Source organism: Pelobates fuscus, chromosome 2 (genome assembly GCF_036172605.1).
Source record: "Pelobates fuscus isolate aPelFus1 chromosome 2, aPelFus1.pri, whole genome shotgun sequence".
NCBI classification, from domain to species: domain Eukaryota; kingdom Metazoa; phylum Chordata; class Amphibia; order Anura; family Pelobatidae; genus Pelobates; species Pelobates fuscus.
The window spans coordinates 405,522,208-405,545,742 of NC_086318.1; the positions used below are offsets into that span (position 1 = coordinate 405,522,208).

At 38.4% G+C, this 23,535-nt stretch overlaps 1 protein-coding gene across 1 annotated transcript in view; it reads right to left on the minus strand.

Moving 5' to 3' along the window:
• Positions 1-433: 433 nt before the first annotated feature.
• The window catches only part of SRBD1 (S1 RNA binding domain 1), a 134,835-nt gene continuing 111,733 nt past the window's right edge, over positions 434-23,535 (minus strand). Inside the window, exons 18-22 of the mRNA XM_063443913.1 lie at positions 21,538-21,644; positions 17,886-18,062; positions 17,016-17,159; positions 5,330-5,514; positions 434-3,190 (exon numbers count right to left, since the gene is read on the minus strand). Coding sequence (XP_063299983.1) covers positions 2,901-3,190; positions 5,330-5,514; positions 17,016-17,159; positions 17,886-18,062; positions 21,538-21,644 — 903 coding nt within the window. The 3' untranslated portion in view covers positions 434-2,900. The remainder of the gene's footprint in view (positions 3,191-5,329; positions 5,515-17,015; positions 17,160-17,885; positions 18,063-21,537; positions 21,645-23,535) is intronic.

Consider the following 23,535-nt stretch of genomic DNA (forward strand, 5'->3'; position numbering starts at 1 on the left):
CATAGAACTAATATATGGATGTTTCATTGAGGGTATATCTACTAAACACTGATTTTGTTTTTTCTTTTTAACAGCGGAGTGTCCCTTTAACTTCAGTATACGGTCCTAAATCCTTCCAAACACTTGATTGGTTTAACTCTTTTTACACATCGGATTGCAATTCAATAACTATTTAATTCAACATGTACTAATAAGTGACTAAAAAAAACATTTTATTATTAACTACTGAGATAAACAAAAACAATTGAAAATTCAATCAAAATCAACCAAGTGTACTATTTTTTTTAAACAAGTTGTATCATTTTTAATTGCTGTTTTAGGAAATCCAGACAATGCATTAGATTAACATTTTATATTTTTAAAAAATAAAAAGAACAGTATTTTAAAATGCACTCTATTATGATGCAAAAAAAAAAATACAATAAAATAAATCTAGTGAATGCAACAGTCTCACATTTATTCAGTTACCAAAAGAGCAAATGTTTACATTTTTTACATTTAATATGAAACACGACAAGTTTCTCTGAGAACAACCTAAATGTACTTATGGTTAACCTTGGGTCTACAAATGCTACAGTTAGCCCTCACAACACATCTGCAATGCCCAGAGGCTTCATTTGTAATAAGGCTTGTGTTTCCTCATCCCTGCTCCTACACATGGTTAGGCTACAGGAGTGATGGATTAAACTGATATCCAGTCCCTGGAACAGCCATAGAGGTTTCTGATATCTCCCCACCAGGTGAAAGGGAATAGGGAGCAGAGTTCAGGCTGACTCGAGGCTTAGTTGTCGTCAAGCCATCTGCCAAACCATAGACTTATACCACCAGTAGACAACTTTACTACACATTCACCAGAACAATTTGGTTTCATTGTTCTTCTATGCCAAAATTGCCCAAAAGGTAGAACCAAGGTATTGTAGAACTAAATAACCTTGGATGCTGTGCTTGTCTTTAGAACGACAAAGAATGTTGGGAGCTTAAGTTATAAACATCTGTGAATCTACCTTTTGAGCACCCCTGTTCTATATACATCCTATATTCTTATTAAAGGGACACTATAGGCACCAAGACCACTTCAGCTCATTGATGAGGTCCTGGGTGCATAGGCCCTGGTCCCTTAAATCTGCAAAGGTAATTATTGTAGTTTTAAATAAACTGCAAGATTTACCTTTGAGGGTTAACTCCACCTCTAGTGGCTGTCTACCAGACAGCCACTAGAGGAACTTCTGGGTCGTTATGCAACTTTTGGTCACACTATGCATGAGGACAAATATGAGACAACTTATAACCTAAGTTACCAATATACACAAAAGTACTTCATTGTGCTCACTGAAAAGAGTCAAAAACTCAAAGTTAAATGGCAAGCATTGCCAAGAAAATGAAAAATCAATGCCATAGCATTTTTCCATCAAAGTCCTTTATTTCAGAAATCTGACTTGACTTTAAACCCTTTTGAAGTGGTGACAGATTTGGGTAACTGTTTGAGTAACTCTCAGCTGTTGACATACAAATGATCCCCCAAATAGCCTGGGATGGTTGAGAATTAATGAAAGTCTAGTCAATAAACATTAGGGGGTCATTATCACAACCCAGTACTGGTCCCCAAAGTACATACAAGCAATTATTCTTTTATTGCCTGGTACTATGAATACCACGATTTTATTCATCACGTCTATTACGGTTTTAAATCAGATTGTTTTCCGTGATGTTCCTTTTAAATATTCAAAGATGTAGCAAAATTTCAAAAAAATGAGTTCATCATAATACCTAAAATGAACTAACTTACAATTCTTATACTGTTTGCCTAGAATTCCAATTGCTATAAAGAATAATGGGACAGGATATAGAGAACATGCAAATTAAGTAAACCGCTTTATTGCCAGACGGTGACAATAAGCAGAACTAAATAGAATGACAAGTATTTTTTTTTTCTTTTTATACGATTCATAAAAGGTTGCATATGATCAATAATTAACATATCTTCTAATAAAAATGTCAAAAAGACACCAAGATCTAGAAATAACATGGCTACATCTTGAAGGAACAATGTACTATATCGTCTTTCATTAGTTGTTGGACAAAAAGTATTGAATGTTGTTATAAGTCAAAACCTAATTTTAAATATGACGTGTAATTTATTATCCCAAGATGTTCCAAGCAAAAAATAGAAAATGAAGCTCCTCTGTAAACAGTCTTAGAAATAAAAATCCTGATATCACATAAATAAGGCGCACAGTGGACACAAATATATTACAGAGGTCTAAAAGCTAGTTTCCGTTTTTGGCAAGATGAGCACAGAGTCTCACACTTCCATTACTTTTTAACATACAACCCACCATTACGTTTGGTGCTATTAAAATCAAGTAGACAGCACCATATTTTTTTTCGTTTTACAGTTGTATAATATTGTGCCCACAAAAAAAAAAAAAAACAAAAAAAACAACAACAAATAAAATACAAAAAACTACAATGTGAAAGATTTTACCTAATCTTCTACTGCAAATTGTGGCTTTAAGTGTACACCTCTTAGCAATCATCAAAAATTTTCAAAAAATATGGCTTTTGGTTGTATGGAGAACTAGATATAAAATGTACAGCAAGGAACCTTTTGTGTACTTATCAAAAAAAAAAAAAAAAAAATCTGTATATGAAGCTCTTTCAGCCTTTCTGGCTTTGATATACGCAATCCAAAAAAAAAAAAAAACAAGAGGGTATTTTTTTTTATCGAAGCTTGAATAATGTAGTTCCAGAGGCAAGAAATAAAACAACCTGGTGCAACAAAAATAACAAGATATTCTGCCAGAGTTTATTCCGGACTAGCTTGTCAACTTCAAGTCACTAAATGATGGAGGCACTTTTTACGTGTACTTTGTAGCGTTTGTTTCAAACGCACAACCTGGTTATAAAACTCTAAGAAGGTCCAGAGTAATCTTGCACTGTTTATTGTCAATGTTTATTACTTTAACTTCCACTCGTTCCCCCGGTCCAAGTCCGAGGCTCCGTCTTCTCTTTTCTTTGGAGAGTTTTGCCTCGGTTATGTATCGCATCGGAATTAGGCCTGCTTTGCCAACGCCAATGTCAACGAACGCTCCAAACAATGTTGCATTTTCCACTTTTCCAGTTAAGATTGTTCCGACATGCAGGTCATCAAAGCAGACAATATTTGTTTTGAAGTCAGGTTTGTCAAATGCTGTAGAAGAAGCATGAATGGGAAAAAAATGTTACCAAAAATGACACAAAAATATAACAACAAATTACCAATCAAAAGGGTTTGTGATTTAAATACGTTCTTGAATAAGTGAGCTTTATTGATATTGTTTCTGAAGGAACAGAGACTGGAGGAGAGTCTAATGGAGCAGGGAAGGAAGTTCCCAAGGAATAGGCTTCAGCATTGATTATGGACGGTCATGTGTAAGACCAGTCCTACATTTAGGGCCCTTTCCTGCATGCAAGGCCTCTACTTTTTTGTCACTAGAATAACTGTTATCCTCAAGTTTGCATTGCAGAATATTAAACATTCAGAAAATTGGCCATGTATTATTAAAGGACTATTATAGTGATTTTCACAGTGAGAAGCACGGAAGCGCCTCTAGCTGCAGTCAATAAGACAGCCACTAAAGGCTGGATTAACCCATATGTAAACAAAGCAGTTTCTCTGAAACTGCTATGTTTACAGCAGGCAGGGTTAATCCTAGATGGACCTGGCACCCAGACCACTTCATTGAGCTGAAGTGGTCTGGGTGCCTATAGTGGTCCTTTAATTTTAGTGCAAATTAGTTAATTTAGTGCTATATACACTTTTACCAGTTTTTTTTTTCTTTTTCTCTTATTCGATTACTTTATGCTGGTTTTCAGCAGCAATCCAAATTATCAAAGCTTTTTAAAAAATAAAAAATAAAAAAAAAATAATAATCAAGTGGAAAACCCAATGCAACACGGTTTAATAAAACATAATAATAGTCTGTTTGTTTTTCAACAAAGAATTCTTAACTATATACAGGAATAACCCAGGAAATATCCACAATAAAATAATAAAAAAAACACTGACATTTTAAGAGGAAAACCCCTAATATGAAACAACTCATTTTTGTGGTCAAGTGACTACACACACAGGAAATGAATCCAAATCTGAAAATAAATTACATGCCATGTAAATTGTGAATCAAGAAAGGCACACTTATTAAATATAGCCGCCAGAGACATTTAGAAAACTGTGGTTAAATATGACATGGTAGACGAGAAAGAAAAGAGGAAGAGAAATGTTGCTTAACGTGGTCAATGCTGAAACTGATAAATGGGTGAATTATGAGTAAACTATGAATAGCGTTTTCAGGAATCTCGTCAATCAAGGCCGTCCATTTCAATAATTTGTAATAAGATGGATAACATACGTGGTATGGCTGGTAAAGGTGGGCTTACTATTTAATGTCATCCTATATTTGAGTTTGCACATGAAACATCATCTCTTACAAGCTCATGATTACATTGGATAGATTAAGCATGTAACATCGTTTTTATTATTTAAAAGCAACTTGCCAAAAAGGAACCACAATTACAACGGTTTTGTCCCATATCTATCATTCAACTCAGGAGATAATCTGTAACGGTTTGAATGCTCAGAATTCATGTGGCAAACTATTTTTAATATCACTGTCAATGTGACAGAAAAAAATGTATCCCTCTTTCTAAATTGCTCCTAGAAATTCGTAGTGATTGACACCAAAAGCTCGCAGCCTACACTGTCACCCCAAATTGTACAAGCTAAACAGGAAGTCCATCTCAGCATGAGTCTAATGGCAGTAGGTGGTAAGGGATGTAGACAAGAAGAAAGCACGGTTTGCATCCAACTGCTAGAAGATGGTATTACATAAACTGAGGAGGATGACGTACACCAACTCTTTGTGTCTTAACTAAAACAACGAGCTGTAGTGGTTATAGTGACCCTATAAAGTAAATGTAAAGCTAGAATTGGGAATATGTACACAATTATGCTCTACAGCACACGTTTATTGGTTTAATTCTAAGAGGAAAGTCCTATTTTCTCGTCTAGAAAAAAAAAATAAACTTCTCTTTCTCTATAGGAATTAAACACAACTATATCTATTAAGAAATTCCATTTAGTAAGGTTATTATGTGCAAAGCCTTACTTGCCAGGTACTTAACCACTTTATCCATAGAAACTGCCTCTTGCTTTGATCATAGCAGCTTATTAAACAAGTTATTAAATGCTGTGCTAGCAGATAGGATTTCTTGACCACAGCACGCAGGCCGTTCTGAAATCAATAGAGCAGGATTAGGAGGATGTTAAAGTTAGCCTTTATTATATTACCTGTACGGATATCAAAGCCTTCGGGTTGGCAGAGACCATCAATAATTAGCTGCAATGTTGGGACTGTTGTTTTAAGATTTGCAGCCACTTTTTCAACTCCTTCTCGTTGAATTAATTGGTTAACTTGGTTTTGTATTTTCTGTGTCCCGATATCATTTGCATTTCCGCCTACGAGGGATAAAAATCTATGAAGAAAAAAAAAAAACTTTATATAGCTTTTTTTCTAAACGATATATACATATCTTAAGTGAACTAAGATTTATTACAACAGTACAGTAAACAGAAGCAGATTATTTTTGTAGAAGAAGGTCTGGAATTGCAAAATAGAAACATAGAATGTGACGGCAGATAAGAACCATTCGGCCCATCTAGTCTGCCCAGTTTTCTAAATACTTTCATTAGTCCCTGGCCTTATCTTATAGTTAGGATAGCCTTATGCCTATCCCACACATCCTGAAACTCCTTTACTGTGTTAACCTCTACCACCCACTTCAGCTGGAAGGCTATTCCATGCATCCACTACCCTCTCTATTATATCAAAGAGATAGTCAACTTAATATATTGGGAAGTGTTAACTGTTGATTTTTCCGTGGGCCCCCTATCACCCACCTATCTCTAGATAAGCATGCCTGCTCCCCCCTGTTACAAACATGCGGTTGTGAAGACCTCACTTAATTTTTTCACTCTTTGACATATAGGCATTTTTCGACAATCTTTTATTTTGTCGAGAACGTAAATAACAAGTAATAGAAAGATACAAAGAATAATAAAACAGGCGTATACGATTATATTGCCAAGAGAACATATAGTCACCTTCAGCTAAATCTCACAGAAGGAACCTACCCCCCAGCACCCTCACCCCATCAGGACTACACATAGGCACCTACCAACTAGTTTCCCACCTCCTCAGCTCTCAGGGAATTTCTCACATTGGGATATACATGGATCCCAGGTGTACCACTGCTATGCATGTCTTGCTCCTGTTCCCCATAAAAACTTCAAAACTTTGCGGAGTTTCCTCAGCCAGTATTTGGGTGAAGAGGGATGTTAGCAAGTCCTCCATGTGTTCCCCAATTTGTGATTCTGGCACAGTTCTAATGCATATGTTGCACCACAAGAACGTGGTCTTATAGCGTGTTCACGCCTCTCCAGGTGGTGGCCATTTCTGACCAAATCGTGCCATGAAGGTCTTCTGACAGTTTGACCAACTTGGTTTTGGAGGCAATAGTAGCTGTCAAAGTGCAAATATCTGCACTTTTCTGCTTCAGGGTTAGAGATTCAAGGGGGGCACCTGACAGCATGGGTTATTTGGTCACCTTATTAGGCTTCACTCCTCCACCTCAGTGTCCAGGGGAGTGGAAATACTCATCCACCTGGCCAGATTGTGAGTCCAATAAGTGTCTAATCTGGGTTTGTGAGGGTTCAGGGCATTTATTGCAGCCCATAACAGATTCTGAGAGCTGTACAACAGCTGATTTAGGGCAAGGTACAGTTGATCAGCAAGTCTATGCTGCAATTCTGCTTGACACCCAGGACACGTCCTCAACATATCTTGATTATGAGAGTGAAAAAATTGAGTGATCTCTAGCTGTCTGCTCTTGTTTAGTGATTAATAAATAATTAAGTGCAATTTTGTTAATGGAAACACTGGGTATTTTCAGTCAACGCTATGTAACTACATTGTAGCATGTAAGCCTGCAACCAGAACCAGCTTATTCTATTTGTTCTGGCGAGTAGAATCATCCTTTCAGGCTTTTTGCTATAAATACTGTCTTTTCAAAGAAAATGCCGTGTTTACATTGCAGCCTAGGGATAACGCCACTGGCAACTCCTCACATGGCTGCTAGAGGTGCTTCCTGGGGCAGTGCTGCACAGTGTGACTGACATTCCATGCCTCCTCCCTCTGCATGCAGACACTGAATTTTCTCATAGAGATGCATTGATTTAATGCATTTCTATGAGGAGATGCTGATTGGCCAGGGCTGTGTTTGGCTTGTGCAGGCTCTGCCCTTAAACCTATGTGAAAGCATTGTGACTGGCTTTGAATAACACTACTAATATCAAAGTAGATCACTGCTCAGAGAATTTGCTCATACTACACAATTTGAGGGAAATCACAAACACACTTGTCTTTCTATTGTTTCTGTTAACAAAAAGTTATCTAAAGACACTACCCAGCATCAATGTCATACTTTGTTCAAGGAAATTCACCCTATCATCAATTGCACAACTACTATCAATAAAACTGGTCTGGTTTATAATGGGATATAAGATTACCAAAGCTTCCGCTCTGTGAGACAAGGAGGTATTTAATTTAGCCCAATGTTTTATATCCACTTTCTACTCCAACAAGCATGGTTGGAGGATGTTCAGAAATAAACCTCAAAAATGGAAATGAATCAATAGACAGTGTTCTGGGTTACAGATAATGCACTATATTGATTCATTCTATTTATAAAGGTCTTTGTAAAGAATCTCTCACAGTGCGTCCAAAAAAGTTAGAGAACAATGAGCACTGTTTTTTTTTCATTTTAATAGCCGTAAGATTATAAATTATATTAAAATAAAATTTGAAAGGAATATTTTATTTATAAAAAAATAGAATTATATTTTTGCTGTTCTGCGTATATTTTTAAAGTCTCAAAGTAAAGTACACGCCAAACATTTCGTTTAGTGAGGCTGCAGGGGCATGTTCTGTACACCAAAACTGCTTCACTAAGCTAAAGTTGTTCAGGTGACTATAGTGTCCCTTTAACAAACATCTATGCAGCTGAATTCAACTGCTGAATGAATAATTAGTCATTTATTGTACACTAGAAATGTATTTGGCAGTACTACATGAAATGGATGCGGAAGGTGACACCTTGTGGTTAAGGGGGCTCTCGCTCACTAAACATATACAACTTTTATGAAAATGTGTCTATGTATGTGTGTGTATATAAATATATACATATCATTTTATTATTTTTGTTTTTATTTGGTTTTCATTGAAACAGGGAAAAACAGCATTTTTTTTTTTTAAACAGCATTGTTTAATATAAAATAATCTACAGTGGATTTAAAACTGTTTGGATTGTGAATTTTAAATCAGAGGTGAATAAAAGTGCCTAAAATTTGAATATTGTAAACATTAGTAGTTTGCAATGAGAATTTCACCCGAAAATTCTTTTATTCACATTCAGTTATTAAAGGAACACTTCAAGCACCGAGCTATAGTGCCGTGAGTGCCCTGGCACCCACCCACCCCTAATGTAAGTAGTCAAATCGTTTGCTAATGGATGACTTCTTACCTGGGATTTTCCAGGTGCAGCTCCCTATCTCCATTTCAGTAAATCTCCTGAGCAAAATCCTACTGTGCAGAACATCAGCTGATTGCGCTTCGCCAATTACCTAAGCTCTGCACTGCCAGGCTTAACAATGAGCAAAGAGCTTCCATCTCATGTGTCAAGCTTTATAGCCAATTGACTATCTCTAGGCTCAGTGGAATTCCCTATTTAGTTAAGTCACTAGGGAGCATATGACCGTAGGGAGCACAGGCCACATTCCATCTGTGTGCCACTATCCATCCAGTGCTAACTTCCGATAAGTGCCCTGAATCATAAGAGTTTACTATGGGAGTTCACCAAGGAGGACACAAGGAGTAAAACAGCAGACAGTGCTTCAATCAGCATTCTCATTATCATCCACACGCTGTTGAGCTTGCTGCATTTATGTTTGTGCACTGTACCTAGCCATATGTGTAGTGTAAGTACTACTTCCTCACCATATATGAATTATTGTAATCTACTTAATGTTGGTTTTTCATCTCCTCCCTTCCTGTACATGGCTCCAAATTTGACTGTGTTAATATTCCTTGTAACATTCACACTCGTCATGTTCCTACCACTACCCTCTTAAGCATCACTCACCACAATCTGAGAAAAAATACTTGTACAAAGCAGACCATGATGCTGTAATTTATCTGCTGAGTGCTGGTGGAGAGTGTTGAAATCAAGCCCTCCAATCCCCACCCAACAAAGGTATAAAACCCTACAATTGCAATACTACCGAACTAAGATTATGTCCAAAGTCCTATTACTCATGTTACTTGCCCTTGCAAATGAAGTAGAGTCTAACCCTGGTCCCCCAACAGATTCTATTCCGAGCCTTCCAGCTAAAAAAGGCCTCTCTTTTGTGCACTGCAATATCCACAGCTTACTAACTAAAAATTGATGCACTGCAAGCATGGTGTTCACATTACAATCCCAAAATCATTGTGCTTTCTGAATCGTGGCTAACCGCAGAAATTCCTGACTCTGCCATTGCAATACATGGGTATTCATGCCATAGAAATGACAGAGCAAAAAGAGGAGGTGGCATTGTCATTTATGTTGACAATTCCATAAAGTTTACTCCCTTACAAAACTTTAGCCCTCCTGCCACCTTTGATTTCTTTTCTGGCACAACTGAGAACCCGTGCAGTAAACCAATCATTGTTGCAGGAATCTACCACCCACCTAGCTTCCCAGTGCATTCCCTATCTGATATAGCCCATCTCCTTAGTGAAACCATAGCTCAAAACCCAAAAAGTGAACTGTTGCTTAGTGTACTGCGTGCGCAAAATAAAGGCTACTAAATCCTCTCCCAAGGTTAAAATCACCAGGTCCTTCAAAATATTTAATCTTGAATCCTTTCTTAATGACATCAAGAACCTCCCATGGTACAGATTAAACATTATCCCAGATCTAGACTGTGCAATTTAATTCTTTCAGTCTGAACTCCTACAAGTTTGGAATTTGCATGCCCCGCTGCGTAAGGTGAGAGTAAAACATATGAATTGGATTACAGCTGACCTCAACCAAATGTACCAGTTTCGGGATTCATTGTGGTCAAAGTTCGAGCGTACTGGCTCTATCAACGATCACTGTACATATAGACAATGGCGATATATATGCACAAAACTAACAAAATCGGGCAAGGCCCAATATTTCTGTGAAAAACTGAACAATAACATCTCAAACCCTAGAAACTTTTGGAAAGTCATAAATAAATTACAAATTTCCACAATCCACTTCCAACCTTCCACTGTCAAAGTGGATAACCAAACTCTGCAACTTCCCTTAGATGTAGCAAATGCCTTTAACTATTATTTTTGCCAAGGTAATAAATGACACACATCCTGAAACTACAAATGTGGATCAGGCCCCACTAAATTTGCAAAGACCCAATAGAGACAATTTCAAATTTAGACCTGTATCTATTACTTTCATTAAGAAACACCTTAATAATCTAAAAATAAAAAAAAAGTCTGGACCTGACCAAATCCCAGCAATGCTGTTGAAGATCAGTGCGACGGCAATTGCTAAACCTGTTCCAACCTTAATTAACAAATCCTTGGTGTCTGGATACATACCCAAACTTTGGAAGACTGCGAGAGTAGTGCCTGTCCATAAAAGTGGTCACACTACTTTGTCTAACTATCGCCCAATATCATTCCTCCCAGTACTGTCAAAAATCTTAGAAAAATGCGTCCATACGCAACTATGTGAGTATTAACAACAATCTAACGATCTAACCCCTGATCAATCGGTTTTTTTCCCGAATCACTGCACTACAACTGCCCTCTTAAAAGTTTGCAATGACGTCCAAACTGGCATGGAACAAGGAGACCTAACTGGAGCTATTTTCCTTGATTTTGCAAAGGCCTTTGACACAGTAGACCATGACATTCTACCGCACAAACTAAAAAACGTAGGTATTGGTGATTGTCCTCTAACCTGGTTTAGATCATATGTATCGGATCGCTCACAATATGGGTCTATTTCTGACAGCGACTCCCTTCCCCTCCCAGTCACGTGTAGTGTTCCCCAAGGTTCCATTCTCAGTCCCCTGCTATTCACATTATTTATAAATGATCTGCCTAATGTCTGCAAATCCTCAAATGTACATATGTACGCAGACGACACAGTAGCTTGAGGCTGTGCTCCAAGACCAGTTTACAGAGGTAGAAAAGTGGATCACAAAAAACAAACTCTTGCTAAACACTGACAAAACTGTCACAATGATCTTTGGAACAGTACCTAAATTACACAATTCCCACCTATCCATCAAAACAAATTCAAATAGCACACTGACCACTCTTTAAAATACTTGGGTATGTTGTTAGACCCCAATCTATCTTTTGCCTCCACATAGAAAAACTTGCATCTAAACTTTATCCAAAACTAGGTGCCCTGTACAGACACAAATCCTGCCTAAGCCCTACAGTAAAGGAAAAGATTGTACAGCAAATGCTGATGCCAATCATTGATTATGGGGATTCCCTCACCCTTCAAACATGCAACCGTAACCCTGATTCTGAAAAAGCCCAACCTTGATCCCAACTCCCCATCCAACTACCGCCCTATCTCGCTACTGCCATTTGCCTCCAAGATCCTCAAGAGAGTTGTGTACGCCAGATTGACAGACTCTCAAATCCAACTCTCTGCTTGACCCCCTTCAGTCTGGATTCCGCGCTGGTCACTCTGTCGAAACTGCTGTGATCAAAGTATCCAACGATTTAATTGCTGCTAAATCTCACGGCCAATACTCTATCCTAATTCTCCTTGATCTTTCTGCTGCCTTTGACACTGTTGATTATCAACAGCTTCTTCACATTCTTCGTAACTTTGGTCTTCGGGATACTGCTCTCTCCTGGTGCTCCTCCTACCTCTCCTAGCGCTCTTTCAGTGTTTCCTTTTCCAGTTCTGCCTCTTCTCCCCAACCCCTCTCTGTCGGCGTCCCCCAAGGTTCTGTCCTCGGCCCCCTACTGTTCTCTATCTATACTGCCTCCCTTGGTAAACTCATCAGCTCCTTTGGCTTCCAATATCATTTACATGCAGATGACACACCAATCTACCTGTCCTCCCCTGATCTCTCTCCGCCCACCTTGACTAGTGTTTCTGACTGCCTCTCAGCTATTTCCAACTGGATGGCTGCTCACTTCCTTAAACTCAACCTGTCCAAAACAGAACTTCTTTTTCCTCCCCTCAAGTGCTGCTACTCCTATGTCTGTCTCCATCAACGGCGCTACTATAACCTCTACCTCACAGGCTCGCTGCCTAGGGGTTCTCTTTGATTCTGACCTTTTACTCCCCATGTCCAATCGATAGTCAAATCCTGTCGCTTCCAACTCAAGAACATAGCGCGCATCCGCCCATATCTAACGCCGGACGCGGCTAAGATACTGGTTCATGCTGTTGTTCTCTCTCGCCTCTCACCGGTCTTACATGTTCCCAGCTTGCACCGCTGCAATCTATAATGAATGCGGCTGCGAGGCTTACCTCCCATGCCTCCACGCTCTGTCAGTCCCTGCATTGGCTTCCAGTTAGATATAGGGCCCAATTCAAAATTCTGGCGCTTGCTTACAAATCCCTACATAATGCTGCTCCAACATACCTATCCTCCCTCATACACAAGTATGTCCCGTCGAGACCCCTGCGCTCAGCCCAAGACCTACGCCTATCCTCTGCCCGGATCCCCACCTCTGACGCTCGCCTTCAAGACTTCTCCAGGGCTGCACCTATTCTGTGGAACTCCCTTCCCTCCTCAATCAGACTTTCACCCAGCCTCCACTCCTTCAAAAAATCTTTGAAAACTCACTTCTTCATTAAAGCGTATCAATTAAACTGTCAGCAGGTTTCTCATCCCCCACCCTATGACTCCTTTCCTGCAACTGTCAAAAATGACCTACCAAGCACTCAATAAACCCTTCTCTAACAAACTATTTAATTCCCCTACTTTAACCCTTTGTGTCACTGTACCCCACTCCCTCTAGCATGTAAGCTCATCGAGCCTGGCCCTCAACCCCCTCTGTTCCTGTACGTCCAGTTGTCTGATCTCAATTATGTGTCTGTTAGTCCACCCGTTGTACAGCGCTACGGAATTTGTTGGCGCTATATAAATAATAACAATAATAATAATGTAGTATATGCACCTGCACCGCAAACCTACTTTAATAAACTGAATACATTGTAAAGGCAGGGTTTATATTGGAAAGTGTGGAGGGACAGGTTATAGACAACATTAAGCTGTAGTGGTTCTGAAAACTATAGTTTCCCTTTAAGAATTGTATTTTTGACATTGAAAAACCTGGCTCCCAACTTTTTTTGCTGGCTCCTACATTCAAAGCAAATTTGTCAAGCCCTGCTCTAAATAATTATTTTCTGCACAGCTTACACAAACCTTTAAATTGTGCACTGATTTTTTTCCTTTAGAATATAAAAGACAATTATTTAGTGATAAAGCACTTTTTCTTTTATTGTTCTAAACACTGGTTCTTTTGAAATAATGTAAAGAAAAGCTAAAAGGAAGGGCTAACATTAAAAATCTCAGTGGCACAATGACGCTGAGCATTTTCTAGTCATATGGTTCCGAGTAAACAGTACATAATCTGATACCTCATTAGATATCGCAAATATTGCATAATCCAGAGATTGATGGAAATTCAATACTATCAAATACCAAATCAAACAAAATTATAACTTGGCATTTGCTAATCAGAGCATGTATATTTGATAAGTTAAAAAAAGGGGCAAACATGTAATAAAATAATGTTAATGAGAAGACTTGGAGTTATAGGAACATGCCAGACATATAAAGTAATTCAGCTTGCCAAAGTGCTTTATGAGTCTGGAGTGTGTCAGATTTGTGTCAGTTTATAAAAGTGCCGGTGTCAATAGAAATCATCACTTTTAGAATTCAGGGCAGGCAGAAACACCTCTCTGGCTGTCAATCAGACAGCCAGGAAAATGTTCTTTTACTTCGGTTAACTCCACAGAGTTCCACAGAGTTAACAGAAGCGACAGGAGCGCTGGGCTAATGTGTGCCTGCCAACCCCCTTCTAAATGAGCGGTGCTACAACTCAGTGAGAAGCATAGAAAATGGTGATATTTGAGACTTCAGCAAAGTGGTTTCCTCGTGAGAAACCTCTGATTGGCGTATTCAGTCTGTGCTGCAGAAAGTTCGGGTGTAAGTCTGCAGCTTTTGCAAGCGTTTTTTTTTTTATTCATTTACCCCTATAGAAAACATGCACACACACAAAAAAAGACATGCCTGTTTTCTTTGGGGGTGTAATCACTAAATTGTGTTCTGGTTTATCACACTATCAATTGTATCAAATGCTGCCTTTGTGGTACTGTCGTGCTGCTGTCTAGACCTCTACCTGTTTTTGTCCCTACTGGTAATAAACATGGCCGGAAAGAAGCAATATGAATGGGTAATAGTACTTCTTCAAGGTGGACTACTCTAATGTACTTTCAGGCTTGTGAATGGATACGGGATGTGAAGACGTCAAACTTCTGCCAGTGGCAGTGCTATCAGCAGTGATGCTTTGCTGAGATTTGTATTTGATTACAGTCTAAAAGGCACCTGGAGAATGATATAAAGCAGCCAAGTTGCAGACCAGAAAGTAGGCAGGAAGTGGAAGGTGCAACAGATGCCCACTCAACAATGGGTTAAATATGTGTAAAAATATGTAACATAGAAATAAATATTTTTACAAATTAGGTTAAAAAAAAGCATCTCCAAAATGTATGCTGTTAAACAAACATTTCACAATAAATATACTGTAAAACTATTAGAACTAAGCAATGTGAATTAATAATGATCATTTAACTAGATAGGTCACATCTAGATTTTGCTAGTGTCCAAGTACATTTGTATAGATGCAGCTGTATCCCAAATTAGTAGTAGAAGTCATTTTACTACGATGAGACACTAAGTTGCAACTCTGAGACGGTGCAGCTGGTGCATTAACCACTGAGATATTTGCCAACTTAATTATAACCATGTCTGTTCTAACATAAACAGACTACGATGTTGAAACTAATGCAGCTTTAGCTCAAAATGCATTGTGTTTTAAGCTTCCAAGCTGTGTGAGATGGCGTTAGAAATAGATATGTGTTTTGTGCTAATTTTATGACATTTTTTAAATTTCACAGTCCATAAACTGTGACATATGGAATTAACAACACAGATGTCTTTAAAGCCAGGGACTAAACCAGCAATCATTCATAAAACCCTACTATTCACCACAAAAAAAAAATAATCAAATACTGTAATAAAACGACTGCAACAGTAAATCTCGAATTGTCTCCTTTATACCCTAATGCCTATTTTAAATCACACACTGGGCTTATAGTAGGTCCATGTGGTTTCCATGTTTGCCAAGTCACCATTATTTTGTGTGTGTAATAAGTTCCCAATTCCATAAGGAATACCAGCAGGTGTAATGTATTTTAGACTGAACCCATGATCTACAGGAATCGAGAAGAACCGCATACAACAGACAGCCACAGATTAGGGGAAGATATGTTCACATTTAGATAGGTGTAAAGAAAGAAAATAAACTGTCCGGCAAAATCATCATCGGGGAAGATCAAAGATTAAAAGATATACTTACCTGACATTTGCTTCCTTCACACAAAGCAAGGTGCTCTGGGCAGACAGACTGGCCTGCACTTTAATGACCCTAGCCATTATTTGGAAGTGGGAAAGGAGAAAGGGTGCCTCCACCCTCACCTCCAAGATAGTCGTTGTTATTGCTAAGACTAAGTCATGTAGAGCTAAAAATGTATCTATGAACTTGACTGTACTGCCTTTACTGAACTATGGCACATTGACTTACATAAGGGAATCTAATCTCTTGCCTTACTTTGTGGTAACAAAGGGACTTCTTTTTTAGTTTTTCACAGACTACACAACCCCAAGAAGGAGAAACCCCATTCAGTGAGCCAGATATCAAACAAAAAAGGTAACTGTGTTAACTTGTTTGAGGACGGGCTATTCTGTTTGATGATGTTGCCCTCTTACAGAGAAGACAAAACAGAGTTAGGTTAGGGTTAACATTTTTTTTTAAATTTGATTCTGGGTTACCTGTTCAGCTCTAGAAGAACATATACTGAAAGTGTTAGAGCAAGAATAATCCTCTAAGTGAGCTTATGAGTATAGGCTCAGATATGGCTCAGTGGGCTATACAAATAGCAAGCATTTTATTTTTTGTTTGTAACACTTTGCTTAGTCTTCAGTTATACACTTTACCCAATTTCCATTCCATTATGCCAATGTATATACAGTTACATGGGTACAGTGCTACCTCTAACTATGCTTCAGAAGAAAATGTTAAAAGTGCTTTGCTGAACCCCAAAAAGGGATGTCAGAAAAAGCCTCCACCTACAAATATCTATTGTATAATTTGGATGGATTAATGAAAGTAACTTTGGTTTCTTTTTCCACTGAGCTCTGTGAGTGCAGGCTTTTTTCTGCTGTCCTCCTGTGTGGGTCTAACATAGTACTTGTTTTATCACTATTTGGTGAAACAGACCTCACGCCAGTCTCTCCGTTTTCCAGGGCAAAAATGACCAGACAGTATTCATGGAATGTTGAATCAAATGGAAACCGAAATTCCATTTCCCATGTAATGCGTGAGTCCTGCCATTTTGTATATATACTTCAATATATATCTATATACTTCAGAATAAGTTAACCTACTGGATTCACTAATACACGGAAATGGCTCTTCATTGAAAAACAGAGACTCAAGTTAAATGAAATATGTTGAAATAAATGTATGTTCTTTTATACAGAAACAGAAATGCACGAACATGTGAAACCTGCACAAAGTTGTTCTACAGCCGTTACTTTGTCCAGACACTGTTACATAACTTACCTCGTTGCTATGGTGTACGACTCCGGGTGAATACATGTCTGATCTAGAGGATTGGACCCAGTGTTCAAAGCAGATTTAGCAGTCTTCTTACCGGGTTTTGAATTAGTACTATTGCTATCTGGCAGACTTGATTTACCAGAGTCTCTGAGAAAAGAAAAAATATATAATAAATACATTTACTAAATAGTTATATAATATCAATTTTCTAACTTTTGAAAAGTCTATTCTCAATTTAGAAAAATTAACTGAAAAAAGTATATTGCTTATAAATGCTTATAATACTATAAGAGTTCCACATCCAGGACCAAACTTCTGGAATAAAAGGGAATCGGGACATGTCACACATGTCATGTGTCCTTAAGGGGTTAATGCCGAGAGTTATGTGCATAAGTTGATGGTTATTTTCATAAGGACATATGTGGTTCACATTTCCTAAAATAAAAAGAGCAAAATATCTGAAATATAAGAATCTTTTTCTAGGAAAAAACCCCAAAGGAGAGATAGTAAATTCAAAGCATGTTTGATGTACGTTTTACGGTACAAATGGCAGGAGTGATTAAAGTGTCAGTCTAAGCACCCAAATCACTGTATCACAAAAATCCCTTCATCTTAATCACTATGCAAGGTCAGAAATGTATATTGTACACACTACAGACCTATCTTCATTATTGATAAAACTGATGGATTCCCCCCCACCCCCATTTTTTTATTTTATACTTGTTTTCTCTCTTTTTTTTTTCTTTAATGCACTGTTCATTATTTGTTTGTATTAAAATTATATTGTTATGTGTTATAAAAATGTATCAATAATAACTATTTGAAAAGAAACGTTTTCTATTGCACATTAGCCTGATTTAAAGAGACTGTTACCTGCACAATCCCTTGACATAGTCCTGGTTAATTCGAATGAAGCCAGCACATTGTTGGAAGGATTTAGGACCTAGTCCTTTGACACTCTTGAGTTGCTCTCTGTTGACGAAGGCTCCATTTTTCTCCCTCCATTCAACGACGTTCTTAGCTCTAGCAGAGTTTAACCCAGAAATATGTCTGGTAATGAAAATAAAAATAATGTTTTATGAAACAGTTGCATGTTAATAACATAATACCTTATAGATGAAAAAATAACAAAACCTAAAATAAATATAACAGACACAATAAAATCACATAAACAAAGATAAAAACCGTACAAAAGGGGGCGGCGGGCCTGACTGCGGACTGAAGCAGACACAAACAACTGGGGCTCCTCAAGGGGCATCTAATATAACCTAATTTCTCTGGTATTACACCTGACTTTTCTGCGGTAAACCTACCAATTGAGTTCCTACAAGCAACCTCTTAAATGCAACCACGTCCCCGAAGAGTAGCTTTAACTGACCCGCACTGCAAGCTCACACTTAAGCAGGAGGGGACGGCCACTCCTTAGACTCCTTACACTCGGTTTGCTTTGAAGCCCTGTTCCCCTCTCCCCCTCTGGACCGGTGATGAATATCCGGTCCCTACTGAGGCATACCCATACCTGGCTGTAAAAATCTTTGTGCAGTAGTGCACTCCACGGAGAGAGAACTTGAGGCCTACATTCCAAGATGGCCGCACTCACGACCCCGGCACACCCTGAGGACCGGATCATTTGAGCCTTTGAACATTTCTGGGCACAATTCTTGGCCAGCGTGGGCCAAAGGGTGAAGAGGTCGGCAGCCACGGATCGCCCTCAGCATACACCTCTCTGGCAAATTCCTAAACGGGGGCCTGTTCCAGTGTGCATTGCCACAGCACCGACTGCGAAGGAATGTGTAAAGCCGCGGAAGGTTTCTCGTGCATGGAGACGCAGCCCTGAGAATAAGCAGCACTCACCAAGGACTTGGTCCAAAGAGGAAATGATCGCCAAACTAGGTGCACACTCCCGGGAGTTACATGCTCAGTGTGGAAATTTGCAATCTCCCAAAGGTTCCTGTGACTACCCTCGGGTCTTCACTCGTGATTGGTCCTGTGAGAACACTAGTGTGGACTGGGTTAGAGCTCAGGTCTGGTGGGGTAGGGCTCAAAGAGACTGGCCCAGTAAAGAGCCACCGGGTAGGCAGAGCTGTGTAGCGAGAATAGGCTAGGAATCCTCCCTGTACTAGGGCTCTTGCACCCTCCTGCCTTCTAGGTTATGGTACTTTTCTGTCTCCCACCATAATCCCTCTCACTAAAGATATGACAGGGGGGTCAGTCTCAGAGGTAACTTATCTTATGTTTAATAAGCAAGGCTTACACACATTATTATTTATTCATTAATGTTATGCATCTAGTTGTTTTAATTCATTTTGTCAGTTAGTTCAGCTTTACTTGTTTAATACCCTATATTGTCCCCTCTCTGACAAACCCTTAAACTAGCTTAATTAGACATGTATGTCTAGCCGATGTGACTATGTTATATCATATAAAAAATTTTTTTGCATTATTAAAAGCAATGCAAATGCATTCCAATTTATATTAATGCGCTTGCGACAGCTGTCGTGGCATTGCAAGCTTCTTTGTCTATCTATGCACGTCAAAAATAAAGAATTAAAAAAAAAACGTGGGGTACTTGATCATAATGCAATGATTTTCAGGTTTCTAGAGATTAATGGTTAATGAGGCAATGGTATTTAAATAATGTTTTCCAACTCAATCATAAAAAGGCACAAGAGGGCCAGTAGTTCAACTGGAAGAGAACTTTGAATCACTGACTGATGGGTGATGGGATACAGAGTACTAGAATAGAATAAAAGTGTAACAATGAAGTCGGACTTGAGATGCAGGTGATGAGTGCAAAGTGAGCAAACTTCACACCAGTACAAACTGAAGCAGGTACATAAAAGGAGTCACGTGGCGTCAATCACAACCGAGAAGAGGACTTGAAAATTAAAGGCAAAAGAGCTGCATTTGTATATAAATAAATACAAAATAAAATTCCAAATGACCTATTTTTTTTCCCTAGTTTGCCCATTTGTACAGAAATATTGCAAATTTATTTTTAACGTTCAACAAATTGTCTCAAGTGTATATTAAATGTAGAGATAGACATTTTAAAAATGATATATTACCGTATATCAAGTTATACGCAGTCTGGGTTATTCACTAAAGGGAAGTGTTGGGAATTGAATCACGTTTCAAATTTTAAGGCTACGATAGTCAAAACTATATTGTTAGTTCAATAATTTCGTTTGCTTGAGATGCCCCCGGGCAGGCGAGCCACAGTCGGCGAAGGGATCGGCCACCTCCCTTGCGCCTTCCGAGCAGGCCTCCGCAGGCCTCAGATCTATCTCGAGGTAGTAGCCGCCGATTACGGTCGCGAGACCTGCTGATTGTAGCCGCAGCGTTAGCCCCTCGTATTTGGAATCATAACTTGGCAAGATGTAGGACTTTAGCTGGAATTACGGCTTTATTTGCTCACTTTTAGCTTGGAGCTCCCATGATGTGTGGCTGCTCGGCCAGGCTCTGCCCCCTAATTTGCACTTTTTGTGAATAAACCTAAATCTGAGTAAAAACTAAATTCACTGAAATACTATAGTGATAATACCAGGAGTGAACATAAAATGGTATCAATACAAACATAAAAAGACGGTGTACCTTTTTATTGATACCATGTTTTTATGTTTATATTTATGTTTTTATTGGTATTATCTTATTATGGTATTATTACTATAGTATTTTAGTGAATTTGGTTTTTATTTTTACATATAGATTTTGGTGATCCCTGTTTTCCAGTATTGAGCTATTATTATTATATCTATCTTATTACCTTTTGTTGGTCAGATACCTTTTACCCCCTCCTATTTTTTAGCTTTTAGACAAACACTCCTGTGTTTTATTGCTATACTATCCTAAATCAGAGTAAATTGGAATTATAATCCCCAACCCTTTCAGCATATTTTTAGCAAGTGCTACGCAAACATGTGGACAACCTAGAGAGTGAAGATCGCTAGGGCTAGTCCTGACATCCTCTCTGAGAGCATCAGTCTTGCTGACGGATCAATCAATTAGTTATCATCACCTGTGTTTAGTATATTGTAGACCATAGAGACCTGCACCTGGATAATGAGAACAAACATCTAGAACCTTTTGAAGTATTCAGAACCCATGCACCACAATAATAACATTAAAAAAAAAAAAACTAAAAAAAGAAACCTTTCTTTTAAAACAATTAATACATGGCACACAAGCAAAGTACAGAATAAGAGAGTCTGCACTTCCTTAGCAAACATGAATTGCAAAGGAAAACAAACATTATTAAATGAACAGGCAGCAGTGCATAAAATCACTTTATAAAGATCATTATCCTCTGCTTTGAACAGAACAATTGAGGTAGTCGGGGACACTACTAGGATGTTAAATATGCTCATTAACTCTACACATTCATTACACTAGTATATAAACCAATACATGTCCATCTGTTTCTGTTCTGAAGAGGTTAACATGTTAAATGGAAAGAAGCATATGAGAGTCTGTCATTTTCAAGGCATCCATTTCAACATAAGGCAATATGCAGTTCTGTGTTTACCTTAACAAGGTTTCCGAGCAGATGTTTATATCCACTCCCACAAAGCTGACACACTCCTCCACCACGCTGTCCAGGGTGGCTTTTAACAAGACCTGCGAGACATCATGCTGGAAGAGATGAAGGCGTGATTAAGTGATGCACAGACTCAAAAGCTTATAAGGCAGAAACTTGGATCAGGAGCTTCTACAATATATATCCTACTGGGCCGCACCAATTTACTAGACTATACACGATTTATACAGATCCCGAGTGAAAGGCACCAAACTTGTACATTTAGACTAATCAGTCAGATACGTGAAATAAGAAGGGAAACGTCCATAGAAATTTAGATCAACCGAAAATTAGTTCAGTTGCTCACTACATCCTATTATAGAGGGTCAAAATTCAGTCCTAGGGTTTATTCTCTCAATTTTTTTTGTTAATCTGTTTCCAAGTGGTTTGGCAAACACACCTGGGCTCAGCTCCTTGAATCATGGATGGATTTCTACGGATAATGTGGAAGTAAAACGTGAGCACAGGAGGTGGGTTTTTGGTGTAGAGAGAGCCCTATTTTTTTATTTATTTTTTCAAACTAGGAGGGACTACACCAAAAAAACTGCTTGCACCAGAAACATCACAGTGATCTTTTTTTTTGGTCTGGTGCCTAGAGGGTCCCTTTAACAATAAAATACATTATGCAAAACATATCAGTTAAACACTTACCAGCAGTAAAGCGGTCTTCATTCTATTAGAGAACACGGTGCTCTTACAGTTAACTACTAATCGTTTGCAGTTGTTTGGGGCCTGATAAATAGAATGAAACTGATGCTACCAATGATGACCCTATGAATTTTGTTTGCAATCAATTTTTGGGCTAAGAGTTCAGAATCAACGGTCTATGGGGATTCCCAGTAAAATACCCAGAAATCGTATATTTTCACTGATTACGTCAAAACCACAATCAGGAGAACATATAAAAGATACATACTGGAGAACAGCCCCATATTATAGCTCCGCGCAATCTATTTTATATGAATAATCTCAGGGAAAAGCAGGATATGATCGTCCTAACATATATATATTTGTACAGCGATTGGAATCACAAGAATAAAATTAGTTTTGATTGTGTCTAAATATCACACAAACTTGTCGCCATTATCTGTATAACAACGGCATTTCAACATCTGTTTCTCAACACTCTCCTGAAAAGGATCCACGTATCACTCAACAAGAGACGTTAATTACAGCAAAGTCAATATTTATGAGTAAGTGGCGCGTGAAAGAAGTACTTTTCTGTCTGCTCATGTTGTATGGTTTTGATGTTATGAAGTTAGAGATGTAGTAGAACCTGGCTTGATTAGAAAGCCAACATTTGGCCACCTGCCCTTTCATTTCCAGAAGGAGTCTATACCTACTCGTCTACTTCAAATATTTGGATTACATGTAGACTCATACTTTTCTGACTTCTTTCCAGACTGTACTTTGGAGTTTTTAAACTTGTTTACTGCCATAAAAGAAATCCGAAATTGTTTTCAGAGCAGCGAAAAGATTAGAGAACGGTTAATAAAGATATGAATGATTTGTGTATACAGAAATATCAATGCTAATTGATATATATCAAGTAAATCTTCATACTAAGGTTTACATAATGCTATAAGCACAGTCCCATGACCACATGATGTTATAGACCACTTATTACATCGTCAGCATCAAGGAGGCTTTGTATCGGTAGGGGCCATGTTTCATTTCAAGGACTGATGTGACATGACATGGACAATCACAAAATGTCAAAGTCACACTTGGCATCTAATGACGATGCCTGGGTTAAAACACTTGCACCCCTTAGGTATTGCTAACAGGAACACTATACCACTGGAAATACAAATGTATATTCCTAAGACTATCGTGTCATGTTAAATGTTACGGTCCACGGACCCCATTTTTAAAGAGCTAAAGTGAAGTTCGCTTACCTGTTCTCCTGTGCCGTGTCTCCTCTGTTTGTGGCTGGCCCCGAGTTTG